Source organism: Drosophila sechellia, chromosome 2L, assembly GCF_004382195.2.
Source record: "Drosophila sechellia strain sech25 chromosome 2L, ASM438219v1, whole genome shotgun sequence".
Lineage (NCBI taxonomy): Eukaryota > Metazoa > Arthropoda > Insecta > Diptera > Drosophilidae > Drosophila > Drosophila sechellia.
The window spans coordinates 1,689,828-1,704,503 of NC_045949.1; the positions used below are offsets into that span (position 1 = coordinate 1,689,828).

Genomic DNA, 14,676 nt, shown 5'->3' on the forward strand with positions numbered 1-14,676 from the left:
GTGAGTAGTTAAAACGAAATTGGTGAGAACAATAATATTTACAATTTTGAAACGAACAGAACGGAGCCGAGGATCTGCGCGTGAAGCTAGAGAACTTAAAGTACTCACCGCCACCGCCGCCAAACTCGAACACCTCGTCGACCACACCGAATGCCCTGCTGGAGAACCTGAAGGCGGACGGAACGCTGTCCAGTAACCTGGCCGCGTCGATTGCGCCGGCGGACATGTTGAACGTATGGAACGCGACCAAGATGAACAACAAGAACAGCGTGAACACGGCCGACGGTAAGAAACTGAAGTGTCTCTACTGCGATCGTCTGTACGGATACGAGACGAATCTGCGGGCACACATACGGCAGCGTCACCAGGGCATCCGAGTGCCATGTCCCTTCTGCGAGCGGACCTTCACGCGGAACAACACGGTGCGCCGTCACATTGCCAGGGAACACAAGCAGGAAATCGGATTGGCGGCGGGGGCAACAATTGCTCCAGCACACTTGGCAGCGGCAGCTGCAGCATCAGCAGCGGCTACAGCGGCAGCCAGCAATCATTCACCATAGGAAGCAGCCGCAACAGCAGCGGCATCAGTAGTCATGAACGCCAACAAGGAGGCGGCAAAGCAGCGCAAACGTAAAACACTCAAGATGGCACTGGAGAAGTGCATGCAGCGACGGGACGCAATGGTGGCGGAGACCACCACGGGGGCAGGAGATGGGGCAGAGGCAGGGGAGTCGGGCGAGGCAGTCGACGGGGCAGGGTCGGAAGAGGGAGCCGGTTCAGAGGGCACTGAACCGCTCACCTACGAGCAGCAGCAGCAGCGGATGCACCAGGAGCTGACGCAGCAGATCAGGGCGGCCATGGCGGCGGAACAGGCCGCCGAGGCGATGGATTCGACCATGAACACCACGGTCAACACCACCACGACGACGACCACAACCACAACGAATACCACTGGCACCACCAGTGATGGTTGTAGTGACGCGGAGGCCAGCGATGGTAGCGATCGACCCATGGAAGTGGACGAGGACCAGCCACCGGAGCCACAGCCAGGATCTGAGCTCGTTGTAGTGGAGCCCAAGATCGAGGTGCTCTCTGAGTCCGAGGACGAGGAGGACCGACTGCACATGTCCGAAGCCGAACCGGATATCCAGGCCGAAGCCATTTACGATCACATGCCCAACACGCCCACCAGCCCCCCACACATTATACCGCCCAACGATACGCCCACTCTGACCTCCACGCCCAAGGTCAATGTGGAGCAATAGGATGAGGAGAAACGAGGAGATGCCCCCAGAGGATGCCCCCCAAAGAAGCTGCTTAGATTTAGGCTAAGAATCGATGAAACGACGGAGTGAAAGATAGACGAGTGATTTACGCGCGCAAAGAAGATGAAACATGACTACTGATGCAACTGCTGTTGCCCTCGGAGACCACCTACCAAGCTGGACAAGAAGCCCCAAACTGGGCACATTGATTACTATAACTAAACAAGGAACTACCTAATGATAAGATGTACCACACACGTGCACGTGTGCACACCAAACACACAGCAAACAGACAGACAGACAAGCGAACACACGAAGAACGGAAGGCAGAATTTGATGACCACCAACCTTTTGCAGGCATTTTTATTACGAATTTGTGTTTCAAGCCAACCACAAGCAGCAGGCACAAGCAAGAGCAACAAATCCAAACCAAATTAATGGCAGTATGAAACAGGACACTCAAGAAACCAGAAACAGAACCACAAATATAGAATTAAATGCAATCCGGCTGAAAAATCGTTTTCAGGGTGCTAATCAAACAATGAAAAACAAATGAAACTTAAACTAACGAAATAGTAATGCAAAAAGTTTGAACGTTTTTGATTGGTACCGCCCAAAGAGTAGCCAGCATAGCAAAAACAAAACGTTGAGAATTTGTTTATTCGTGTGTGTTAAGGGAGTAGATCGATGATTAGATTATTGTCGCATATATTTTTGATTTCCTATAGAAACGTCACAGAACTGCAAGTTGCCTCAAATCAAACGAAACGACAATGCTAAGCCTAAAAACTGAATTAAATAAGACGCGAGTAACTAAGATAAAACACTGCAAACACATAGCAAAACATGCAACAAACAAACTACAGAGCAACAATAGCAACAACAAAACCGCAACCACAAGTACCTGCAACAATAAAATAGTATAAACAAAAGAAACAAAATACAGAGTAGAGAAGAGAAACGCTAAGAACAACCTAGGGAGGAGCCAGGATCCGAGGATCCTTGAGTGCACCACTTGGAGCAGATGGTGGCTCCCACTTACCCGAAAGTCTGCCCCTTTGTCCGGTTTTTTTGTACATAATTTTATTAAATTAATAATACGAAAAGGCAAACGGGCCAGGAGTAGGGTTAAGTGAAGAGACCGCTGCTCCACGGCCACCAGGATTCCAGGATCTGTGCTCGAGGACAGACGAGTTTTGCTTTAAGGAAGTAACATTTTGCTTTGTGATTTTCGTATTGTTTTATGGTTTTCCTTCCAGTTTAGGCCTCAAAATTTTATACAACTGCTTTTCGGCTACAAAATCTAAACCAACATATTCAATTCCGTATTCAGAAGTTTCTAACGAAGTAAAAACAATTGGTAAATTGGGTGCCTATAAGAAATATATAATTAAATGACTACTAGTAAAATTTTATAAACAAAGAAGAGTATATTTAACGATGAGCGAGAAAAGCAAATAGCAAAGAAAACGTAAAGTAAATATAATTATTTTTTAATTGAATAATTCTAGCCAAGTGTGAAACATGTTAATTAACAAACGCAAATATTACGCAAAAACCACTCAAAAACGTTCTCAAAAACTTGATAGCAACAACAAAGGCAACAAACAGCAATAATTACAGCAACCAAACGAAATTCAAAATCAAACTTTTGGCACACCTTTGGAAAACATTTTTCGTACAAATGAAAATTCACCAAAAAAATCCAACCAACAAAAATTCAAAATTCCTTTTTTCGGCGCTTATAATTTCGATGGCTAATGAAGGGGGAAAGGATTGACTTTCCCCACGTCAAATAACAAATCTCACAAAGAAAAGCTGTAAAATACTGAACAGAAGTAAACCATTTTGTTGTAAGCGAACGAGAAACCTAGAATGGAAATCTAAGAAAAATGCAATGGAAAATATTGAGAAAATCTGCCAAGGCTACCAAGTTAAGTTCTTGACCTGTAAATACATTTATTATTGCTATTAACGCATATATATCCATAGCATGTGTATGCGTGGCCCCAGTTGTATAATGATAAAACCTAGATATAATATGTATTCGTATACCTGTAAACCTATACCTAAACTACTAAGCGCATATGTAGGAACACACTAGGCTCGCCAACGGAGAGGAGAGAAGAGATGAGTAGGGTTTTATTTGATCAGGGCCCAACTGAATTTCAATTGTGAAACTGTCTTCATTTCCACGTTTTCGTTAGCCAGGCAATAGACTAGAAGCAGTCCATAGCAGTCCATAAAATAGCCAAATGTTGAATATGAAACTACCTTTATTAACTGTTGAACCACAAGACACACCGCACACGAGACACACTATCCATAGAAGATGCAGATGCAGATGCAGACTACCAGTGTCACACGGTCCCCAGTTTGTTCTGTGATATCGTTTTCAAGTTGCAAACGAGTGGCGTTTAGTTTCGTTGTTTTTTCAGTTCTTTTTCGTTTTACGAATAAGTTGTCAACTCGAATTTTATTTGGCATTCGTGTTGGGCTGAAAGGCAAATTCAAAGCAATAGCAATATCTGAACCAAACTACCTCTTCGCATCCAAGCAGACTTAACCCCTGGTTGCCGGTCCGACCTTGCACACCCCCACCAGCGTTCGCTGGAGTCTGAATTACATTTTATTTTTAAGTACGTTGGTGGGGAGCAGGAGCTCGGATTTTGGCGCTGGGTCAGCCATCAGTCAGTAATTCAATCCGTCAGTCAGTGAATCAATCAAACAATGTTTAATAGTAACTACTTAGTTGTCGGGGGTTAATTGGAGTAACCAGCACACCTTAGTTGATACACACTACCTACTTTTAGTTTACGTTAACTTAGTTCTTAGTTGCGCTTTGCGTTTCGTCTTACTATTAGAGTCTAATCAAACTCAGGAACTCATATACCTCAGGAAAGAACCTACCTCTTTGTGTTTTTAATCTTGTTTGAACTATTTTTATTATTTTAATTGCTACGATTAAAGAGTATATTTTATTTTTCGGTTTGCATGGGACAAACAAACAGAGGACGCGAGCAAAAACACAGAATGTTTCGCTGTAATCGAAGATGCTATCAAGAAAGCTTTAGTTCTTAGTTCGATTATCGGTTAGCTAGCTAGTGGCTAAGTGGCACCTAAGTTTAGTGAGGACTAATTTTAAATGCAAAAGACACAATCACACATGAACACACAATAGCAATAATAAGGGAAACCAGACCAGATCGAACTGCAATAGTAAACTGAACTACCTCAATTAGCCATAGACTGCGCAGTGACGAGATGAGCATGATACCACATATACTTATACTTCGTTACCACTTCGTTTTATTCTTTTTGTAAAATGGTGACACATATACAGACCCTCATAAACTCAGACCCACACAGTGAAGATCCTTTGGAATAGGATGAGAATAGAATGTATCGGTGGAAAACCACTCTTACTGATTACAGATTTCCCCAAACGTCTAGTTTTCATGTAAATATGCGCTGAGCACACAGAGCCCACAAAATTCAGGCAAAACAAAACAAAACAAAAAACATTTAATGTAAAACTACGAGAATATAACTTTGGCTAAACCCTAATTATACGAAAATATCCAAAACTTTTACTATGTATGTGTAGAGAGCAGACGATGTAGGCGATATGTGACCAGGATTAAGATCATTTGTATACATCAATTTCGGCAAAGCAACTGAATGAGGCAAACCAAACAAAAACACGAGAAAAGCGAGAAAAGCGTAACTCTTTATAATCTTACTGTAAACAAAAATACAAAGAAATTATTTAAGGCTACAAAATTTACCCCAAAAAGGAATGAAAATCCACAAAAAAATTAAGGTATGGTATACTTTTGCTTGAGCCAAGTCCAATGGCAAATCACAAGATTTGAGCAAAAAAATTGCATTAAATTAAATTCAAAGCCAACCCAACACGGTTATAAAAATTAATGAAAAAAGAAATGAAAAAAATCATTTTGCTAAACGAAGATAAAAAATGTTCTAAAAGAAACTTGCGTGAATAAGCAAACTTTACAAAACAAACATTTTAGGCTTAACTTTTGGCTAAAGAAAACATAAAAATTATAACAAATATTAGGCACAGGCAACACTCTATGTACGTGCATCAATTATACATAAATATTTATTTAAAAACGAAAAAGCAAAAATACTTTTATCTGTAATCAGATTTTAGGCCCCACTTTTCGACAAGCGGCGTAAAATAATTTCTTTGTAAAATATGTTTGCAAGCTAAACGAGAATCGAAAGGAAAATCCCAGAAAGCGTAATTAACTTAATCTAAAACTAAAAACACAAATGTCGCCATTTTGCATTTAGAGCGTACAGTACAGTAAAGCACACGAAACGTGGACGAAATGTCACGAGATCACACAATTATTGTACATAAAATAAATTAAACAAGAAGCATTGTGTATTGTAAATTCGTAACTTTTCAGTAATCCTTAGTTACGTTTACCTTGAGTTGTATAAATTAATTAGTAAGCAAATCCGTAAACAGAATTGAAACTGTAACAAGGATACAAATATAATAAATGTAACTATATAAATAATAGTGTGCACACGTACAAAACAAAATTTAAGTTCAATTTAACGTGAAGTTTAGTGCACCGAACATTTTGTAAGAGCTCGATGTAATTTTTGTTATATATTTTTGTTAGTAATTGTTTTTCTATTAATATCTAGCGCGAAATGTCAACAAGCAAATAACACGAAAGCCCCTCAACAAGCCAATTGTACTTACGATTACTTTTCGATTCGATATGATTTTGTGACCCCTTCAACAGAACGAACTACCCAATCCCCATCCCAATCCGCCCCAGGAAACACTATTATGCTTACTTTACCTAAGTTATTTCAAATAACTATAAAATAATAAAAGGAAAAGCGAAAAGCGAAAAGCGAACACTGCATGCACCAACCCAGTTTAAGTTAAGTGGCAGGAGATGTAATATATATTTTGTATGATTTGAAGTTCTGTTCGATCGCAACAAATTGGCTTGTTTACGCATTACATTATACACATTTTTCTAATTTTTCTAACAATTATACGATAAAACCTAAATTTATAATCTATAAACACGTAAATGCTAAAACAAAATGCAACTAAATAAATGTTAAACCCCAGAAAAAAAACACAAACCACTCCCAATTGGCAATTTTATTGGTTAACCAAATTAAACACAAATCCAAACCTCCCATTCCCACAGTACTGACAGCATTTCGGACTCGATTGACCCCAAAAACATAAATGTAACGAAATATGTATACTAAAGTTTACGACTATCGAAAGTAATTTAATGAAAAAATCAATGTGTTTAGGCCTAAGCAACTTTACAGTTCAGTTCAATGCGAAATTTGAAGATGAAGCTAGTTGTATGTACGCCATAGTATATGGCATATGGTATATACCCCATATATAGAGCATTCCCCAGTCTCCCCCTGCCCCTCAGTGTGTAAATCAAGTTGTTGTAAATTTGTCTAACACGATGGATCGAAGGAAGTACAAATTATATTTAATGTGTGTATTTTGATTGTTTTATTTGAACCCACGCTTTGGTTTTCCCATTCAAATTTCGTTCGTATTGCGTATAAGTCACACTTGAAAACTACAAAAACTTTTGGAACAATGACGAGTACAAAATTTCAGGAAAAACAAACGAAATTTAGCAGATAAATTAAAATTAAATAAATATATATAGAGGCGAGGTATCGATAGAGAGGAAATCGTACAAATTTTTCGGCATAAATATAAAGTTAAAATTTTAAGCAAGGCTGTCGGTCAAAAAACGAGCAGTTGGTGTGACTTTTTAGGATTGAAGTTAAGTTTCCACACAGATTAAACCCCTATGATTTCCTTTATTTGGACCAATTATTTTTGAAATTAGAAAGCAACAGCACTTGAGTTACACATGAAAGTTACCACGAAGAACTATTCGATTTACTTTGTTCTGAACTGAAAAGTTTTCGAATTACCCAAACGAAATTTTAACCACTTGAATTCAAAAAAGACGACAACGGTCCACTTGCGAGGGAATTTCGGAATGAGAAGTACTTTACGTGCATAAGGTTTAACGAAAAACAAAAAATAGTTTTAAAAAAACGCAAATCCGTTTGGAGCAAACTCAGGGCATTATCAAGACTCACGACGATGTATACATGCATTTAATACAAAAAAAGAAAAAAAAAAATAAGAAGAAAACAGAAACTTTTTCGATATGTATTACGATTAAAAAATAATGAAAGCAACCGCAAAACGGATGTAATAATCATGCGAAACGATTATGAACAACTCAGGTATTAAATATTAAATTAAATATTTTTAAAAACCTATAACGAATCGAGAGGGCAGTCGGAATCAGCATTTTCACAAGTTGTGCAATATTCTTAAAGTTTTCTAAATACGTAATAGTATTAATAATCTAATATGCGATCATGGCAAGGATCAGTGAGTTGAGATGTTCATAAGCATGGGATCCGAAAGGTTGAAGATCGAGGATCGATGATTGAGGATCGAGGATTGAAGATTGAGGATTGAGGGAAGGTTAGGTGAGTTTTTGAAGCACATGAGGACTAGGCGTGTAGTAACCAGCCCTAAGTATTTTTAGTTTTACCACCCACACAAGTAAAAGAAGAACAAGCCACAACAAACACACTCACAGAAACACACACACATACTCGACGCGAAATGCGAAAATAGTGAAATAAATAGCTAAATGAAAATGAGTTTATATAAAGAAGGAAAACATAAAACTGTGATTACATTTGATTGTCGAAGCGTTGATAAGCAAGTGTTGCATAATTATTGAGCGAAAGAAAAACGATGAAACGAGAAATACGATTGAAAATGGAGTTATGTACTATTATTGAATCTGAAACCGCTTTTGATTTCGAATATTGGCACAGTGTCTAGCATGCGACAGAGCATAAGTAAATAAATAAATATTAATTAGCCGAAATATTAAACTTCAAAAGAACGACTAAGAAATACAAATTATAATTATCTAAGTTATTCGAGATTAGTGAAGCCTGCCCTAATTTTACAAGTCACCTGTAACAGCTTTTTCCCTGGCTAAAAATCCAGAGCTGCGAAAAAAATCCCTCGATTTAGTTCACATTTCTCCGAACGATTTCTGTATGTAGTGCACCTTAGTTAAAAATTAAAGTCTGAGATTTTACATTTATCGTATATGGTCGAAGTATACACCTAAAGAGCGCACTTGAAGCGCGAGTCTAAGCCCAAAGCGGTTAATTAAGTTTATTGAACTACTACTACTAACGAGTCAAAATCCCACACGCTACGTATTTGGCTAACATTAATGTAAAAACAAGAAAGAATCGATTCAGAAGGATACGTTTTCGGAGCACGCATATGATTTCTAAATAAGTATGTATGTATGTCTGAAGAGTGCGCAAGCGAAGCAGCTTAAATATATATTTTAAACACGAACTCGGATAAAAACTTACGATTATGCCATACATTTTTGTGTAACATATTAAAAACTACGAGTAAGATAAACCCACAGTCACACAAACCAAACGCATTGTAACAGAAACTCACAAAACACGGAGAGGAAATGGGCAACCAGAATGGAATTAAGCATAAAAGTATATGAACGAAAACTAAATTCAATAAACTTGTTGCTAAAATATAATAAAAGTACGACCATGGTTTTATTTCGGGCGGATTGGGTGCCAAAGTTTATTTTTATAAAGTGTACTGCAAATTATTGACTTTTGAATTACTTTAAAAAGTAACCGTCATATTAATATTCAAATATTTCCGCTCGATAGTTAGCGGGTAAGATATCGATATCCCAAATGGAGCAAGCAATCGATGCCCCATCAAAGTGATCGATATTGTGTAATAATCGGGCTGTGTTCCAGCTCTAGCACACCACAGCAAAAATAAAAAATCCTAATAATAAGGAAAAAGAGTCAATTTAGTGCAATCACTTGCAATATAAGCCCGAAATCCTAGCTAGATTTTAAGATCGGTCCTGCCCAGCGAACGCAGGCCCATAACATAAACAGTGTGAAACTATCGAAACAAGGGAAAGCAGAAAGTAACAAAATGGTGAGTAATACTACACTAGTAACAAGAAAAAAAGCAGGCCAACAAACGGTGATTTTGGTCGGAACCGCCCAATCTGCACGCCAAAGATTACCAAAACACCTAATCCACCGAGAAAACCTCCAGAGGGGCGGCGGCCTGTGGCCTCAAATAATGCCCATATATGGTAATCCCTTGTTTGCCGGGTGGCAGTGGAAAGCGGAGGGATTTTTTGGGCTCTCTTATCGGTGCAGTGACTCAAACTCAATTTCACTGGTGTCTCTTCTCTTTCAGTCGGAAATGCAGATGGACTGTGCTTTGGATCTGATGCGGAGGCTGCCGCCCCAGCAGATCGAGAAGAACCTCATTGATCTGATAGACTTGGCCCCGGATCTCTGCGAGGACTTGCTCTCCTCCGTGGACCAGCCGCTGAAGATCGCCAAGGATAAAGAGCATGGCAAGGACTATCTGCTCTGCGACTATAACCGGGATGGGGACTCGTACAGATCGCCCTGGTCGAACTCCTACTATCCGCCGCTGGAGGATGGCCAAATGCCCTCGGAACGACTGCGAAAACTGGAAATCGAGGCGAACTATGCCTTCGATCAGTACAGGGAGATGTACTACGAGGGAGGCGTCTCCTCCGTTTACCTATGGGATCTGGATCACGGGTTTGCCGCCGTTATACTGATCAAAAAGGCAGGAGATGGCAGCAAGATGATCCGCGGCTGCTGGGACTCCATCCATGTGGTCGAGGTTCAGGAGAAGACCACCGGCAGGACGGCCCACTACAAGCTCACCTCCACGGCAATGCTCTGGCTGCAGACCAACAAACAGGGTTCGGGCACCATGAATCTGGGCGGATCACTCACACGGCAGCAGGAGCAGGACGCCAACGTCAGCGAGTCCTCGCCGCATATCGCCAACATTGGCAAGATGGTCGAGGAGATGGAGAACAAGATCAGGAACACCCTGAACGAGATCTACTTTGGTAAGACCAAGGACATCGTGAACGGACTAAGGAGCACACAATCGCTGGCCGATCAGCGCCAACAGGCGGCAATGAAGCAGGACCTCGCAGCGGCCATCCTGCGACGCAATGTCAAGCCCGAATCGAACTGAGTACTGAGCGGCTGAAGGCTGAATTTCCACATAAACCAATCCAGTCCAGGGGCGTCCCACAAGCAGGCTGCTCCCAAGAAGAGCGCAGCAATATGGGAATTGCAAGGCACTGTCGTCGCCACTAAATATTGTCATAAATAGAAATAATTGTCATAATATTTCGGCTGCACCCACCCAATTCGCTGTTGCTCGCCCTATTGTGTTGAGCAGCTCCGAGGAGGACTCCGCTTGGACTGGACTAAAGAGCAGACTAAAAAATATTAAATACGCATTTCTAGGCAGTAAATTTGTTACATGAGAAAATTGTTACACCACGAGAAGCACATTAATGTAAATTTGCCCGCCCGTTTCAACTGTCCTCCCACATTGTTGCCGTTTAGAGTCGCGCTTCATCCAGAGTTCAGCCGAAAATGCCAACTTCGCCGCCCTCAAGACAGTATCCATAAGTATTTGTATCTTATTTGTAATATTGCATATTTGCACCGAAGTCGAGGCACTTGCGTTTCGTTCTTAATCCTTCCGCGAATAAATATTGTGTTTATTAATTGTAACTTTGTGTTTGTGTGTAATCTAACAGTAAGGCGCTCGAAGCTAAATATTAACTGAAATCGCTTTGTGATTGTATTATCTGAGGAAATGCACATTACCTTTCTTCTTTACTTAATATTTTTTAACTGAAATTTGGAAGGCAAGAGAAATTTTATACAAAGAAACTAATAAATATTGAATTACAAATCGAAGTAGTTTCATTGGGGGAAAACACCATATTATCGCAACAGATAAGATATATATAATAGACTACACATCACTCCATCTACTACTACTTTTGTTCTACTTTTAGTCACCACAAACTCGTATCATGTCATATCATAAGCTAATTAGATAAGGACTAAAGGAAAACATGGCGAGTTTGGTTCATGGCTACCTTTAAGATACGTTTGCATTTATTTATGAAAATCTTAGACCGTTTGATTAAAAATATGTAATTAAATACCTTGAGGTGTGTGACGCAAACGATTGTGTGCTTACTTAGACAATTACTTTTAATCTTCTCAGCTATCAGCGAATAGTTAAGTTAAAGGTCCCCGACATAGCATAGTCGCGTTTTATCATAGTTATTACAGAATACTCGTAGATTTATATAGATCGTTTCGTCTTGTGTTACCAGCTATATACATACAATGAGGCGACCACCAACAGCTCACTCATACACGTCTGCGAGTGTACTAGGGGCAGCAGCACAAGAATTGAAGTCGAAGTTTTTAAACTAAGTTCTCGGATCGTCGCATGGGTATCTACAACTTAGGCTAGGTATTATGAATAAGTTAGGTTTATTTAGAGGGGAAGGACGTGCGCGTAGAAGGAACTACGATTACATACATTATTTTACACGGGCTCAGAAGGCGTGGCCGGACAGATGGTTCTCGAAATTGGAAGATCAGTGTCAGCGCAGCGCAGCAATAAGGGGTTTCCTCCTCAATGGCGGATAGAACTAAGAAATACATAGCAAATGGGGGCACTTGCTGCTGGCGGGCGACACGGTTGCGTGAATGTGCAAAAATATATGCGTAAAAAGTCTCTTCGGTCCAGCGAAAGTCACAGCTTATTGCATTTTCGACACCTCGAACTTGGTGTTGATGATCTCCTCATCGGAGTCCAGGATGGGCAGGGCCGAGTCCGCCATCGAAGATGGTATGTTCTCCTCCACCCAGCGCAGGTCGTCCTCCTCGGTGGTCGTGGCATTTCGCGAAGTCGTCGACGTTTTCGGCGTTCCATTCTGGCCGCGCATTTTTACGCCGTAGGCATCCGCCACGAACTGGTCCTCCTCGTCTGCCAAAAGGTAAAGAGCCAATTAGTCCCTGTTTGCAGAACAAGCTCGAAGTCTAACTTACCCTCATCGTCTTCGTCTTCCGGGTTATCCAGCAGTGGTGTGAAGGCATAGCGCTGGTTGTTATTCGTCGGTCGCCATAGAATCATAATCACCAGCAGCAGAACCGAAAATAAAATGTGCCAGAAGCCAGTATCCACCCAAATGTCGCGCCAGCCCTAAAAAACACGAAATCAGTAAATCTCTGTTCGCAGATCCATTCATGCTAATCAACCACTCACAGGCGTGCAATTCTCGACCCTACGCAAATGCAAAGCAAACAGCATGAATATGACGGAAGCGATAACAGCGAAGATCAGCGTGTTGGTGAAGTGCCTGTACAGTGAGAGCTTGACCATGTTCCTGGAAAACGTACACATTGTTAGCGCAAGTGTTAAGATTTCATAATTTGTATTAGTCACCTCCTCAGTCGGAGAGTGCGTGTGGTCTGCACGAGCGAGGTGAAAATCCACCAGCATATTCCTGTGTCCAGCACCGCCAGTGGAATGCTCGCCACCAGCAGCTCGCTGCGATCGGTCTTCACATTGGTGATACGCAAGTAGCTCTCCACGCAGGCCAGCACAAAGTAGAGAGTTCCCACGCCCACCACGCGATGCAGCATGGGTCCCAAACGGGGTCTGGAAGATATTAAGTGGATTGACGCCTAAGTGGTTCGGTCACTAGCAGCAACTGCTTTAGAATAAGCTAACTATAACTATAAACAGCTGCAGACGGCAGTTTAATGGCCGTTCTGTTTCTAATCAAAAGCGCTCACTCACTTGACAATTCCAAAGCCGAGACTCATGATGATGACCAGCATCCTGGCCAGCGTTCGCTTCGCACAGGACACAAACTCGGCCACCAGTTCGGCGTGCTGAACTGCAACTCCCTTGTTCGTCAGCGTTTGGTATTCGGCGTAGAAGAAGGCCTTCTCCAGCATTCCCAGCAGTATGACGCCACCAATCCAAAACTGAATTCTCAATAGATCCCGCCATTGAGCGAAAGAAACAAACAGCCAAATAATTCCAAATATCACGTAAACAATGCACATGATCAGATAGAACTGTGGGAAAATAAACATACGTACATAAGCATAAACAAAGTCATTTAGAAACACACTCGTCCCCTACCGGCAGGAATGGCCAATCTATGGCCGAGATGTAGCCGTGTGGGCCCAGGAACTCTATGTGCACCACGGCACTGAACTGCGCGGATTGGCCCGCCGCGATGTTAACTTCGATTTCGTAGATGCCATCCTCCTTGACGCTCGCAATCGGGTTCGTTGTGGGCTAAAAGGAAACGGAAGTGGTTCAATTACTGCGTTATCTGTGTTTCTGCTTACTTTTACATATATAGGAAAACTGATACCGATTAGACGTCATTAGAATTACGTGCGTATACAAATGCCCGCAAATGATTCAAGCTAGCTCTATAAGTAGTATGCCCTACCTAGCTAGGGAATACCCTATTTAAAGAGAAAAGATAAGCTGATAAGGAAAAAGCCTCAAATGTTTTGCTGCCCCGCGGTAATTGCTGTGCTTCTACTTATCGCTGATATGTGTCGCATTTACCGAAAGTGGGTGCTTGTGCTCCAGCATGGGATGCTTGGGCTCCGGTGTTAGGATCGCTGCTCCTTGGACCACCTTGTCCTTGTTTATCGCCAGGACGATGAGTCCGTTGCAGGGATATGTCCTGGTGATCTCGGTGATGACGTTATTGATGGTGGCGTTCTTCTGCAGGGTAGCATTCTGGGCGATGGCTTGCAGCTGTTTGGAGACGATATAACATTGATTGATTGATTAAATGCACACGGAGCCATATGGCAACGGATTACCCACCGTGCGGTCATCAAAGATGCAGGGATGCTCCGTCAGCCGGAACGTTATGGTCAGGTTCGTTTCCACATTGGAAGTGCAGCCCTTAACTGGAACCATTAAAACGGGTGTGGAAGAAAGGGGTAAGTCGGAGGCATTCGTCACGCGTTTTCCGCCGCCTGTACTTACTCTGGGCGTAGATGTTCGTGTTGGCCAGCAGTGGACGCTGCTCCCGGATGCTTGGCAAGTCCTGTGTGGGAGGAAAGAGGACAAACCAGTGGTTACGTAGCCGGAAACGGATTAATTCTAATTCCCCTATTTGTTTGGGGATGTGGTGGTGTTGCACATATTTACCGTGGTCACCAGCACGTCCACGATGCCCGGATCCGATTTCCCGGCCGTGCTCGCCGGGCCAAGTAGCAGCGCCAACGCAACCACCAACAGAGTGGCCGATCCCTGCATTTCGAGTTGTGTGTGCGTACAATGGGCTTAAGTAAATACAAATATTATTTCCTCTTCTATTCGTCCGAACTTATCGGGCCTATCGTTCTTCGA

At 41.9% G+C, this 14,676-nt stretch overlaps 3 protein-coding genes across 4 annotated transcripts in view; 2 read left to right on the top strand and 1 right to left on the bottom strand.

Annotated features, from left to right (window-relative positions):
- Nucleotides 1–7,444, top strand: part of LOC6617393 (zinc finger protein chinmo) — a 43,840-nt gene extending 36,396 nt beyond the window's left edge. The window contains 1 exon segment of the mRNA XM_032715970.1: nucleotides 60–7,444. Within this exon segment, the coding sequence (XP_032571861.1) occupies nucleotides 60–1,265 (1,206 nt within the window). The 3' untranslated portion in view covers nucleotides 1,266–7,444.
- Nucleotides 7,445–9,135: 1,691 nt separating this feature from the next.
- Nucleotides 9,136–10,991, top strand: LOC6617394 (F-actin-capping protein subunit beta). The gene is made up of 2 exons (XM_002041683.2): nucleotides 9,136–9,342; nucleotides 9,613–10,991. Exons 1-2 carry the CDS (start codon nucleotides 9,340–9,342, stop codon nucleotides 10,438–10,440), a joined length of 831 nt encoding a protein of 276 aa, XP_002041719.1. The 5' UTR covers nucleotides 9,136–9,339; the 3' UTR covers nucleotides 10,441–10,991.
- Nucleotides 10,992–11,349: 358 nt separating this feature from the next.
- Nucleotides 11,350–14,672, bottom strand: LOC6617395 (transmembrane protein 87A). 2 transcript variants are annotated; one of them, XR_004363632.1, is made up of 11 exons: nucleotides 14,476–14,672; nucleotides 14,311–14,371; nucleotides 14,146–14,231; nucleotides 13,879–14,073; nucleotides 13,438–13,596; nucleotides 13,087–13,370; nucleotides 12,730–12,945; nucleotides 12,550–12,670; nucleotides 12,333–12,486; nucleotides 11,821–12,270; nucleotides 11,350–11,747 (listed from the first exon to the last, which is right to left on the bottom strand). XR_004363632.1 is itself a non-coding variant. In XM_002041684.2 (10 exons), exons 1-10 carry the CDS (start codon nucleotides 14,581–14,583, stop codon nucleotides 12,044–12,046), a joined length of 1,611 nt encoding a protein of 536 aa, XP_002041720.1. In that variant the 5' UTR covers nucleotides 14,584–14,672; the 3' UTR covers nucleotides 11,350–12,043. The 2 variants fall into 2 exon arrangements, 1 of the variants encoding a protein (XP_002041720.1); XM_002041684.2 differs by having other exon boundaries at nucleotides 11,350–12,270.
- Nucleotides 14,673–14,676: the final 4 nt, after the last annotated feature.

Coding starts and splice junctions, on each gene's coding strand:
- LOC6617395 (XM_002041684.2), bottom strand. CDS start 14,583: ATGCAGGGATCGGCCACTCTGTTGGTGGTTGCGTTGGCGCTGCTACTT. Junction 14,232..14,310: donor CACGAACATCTACGCCCAGA/GTAAGTACAGGC, acceptor TAATGGTTCCAG/TTAAGGGCTGCACTTCCAAT. Junction 13,371..13,437: donor TAGATTGGCCATTCCTGCCG/GTAGGGGACGAG, acceptor ATTTTCCCACAG/TTCTATCTGATCATGTGCAT.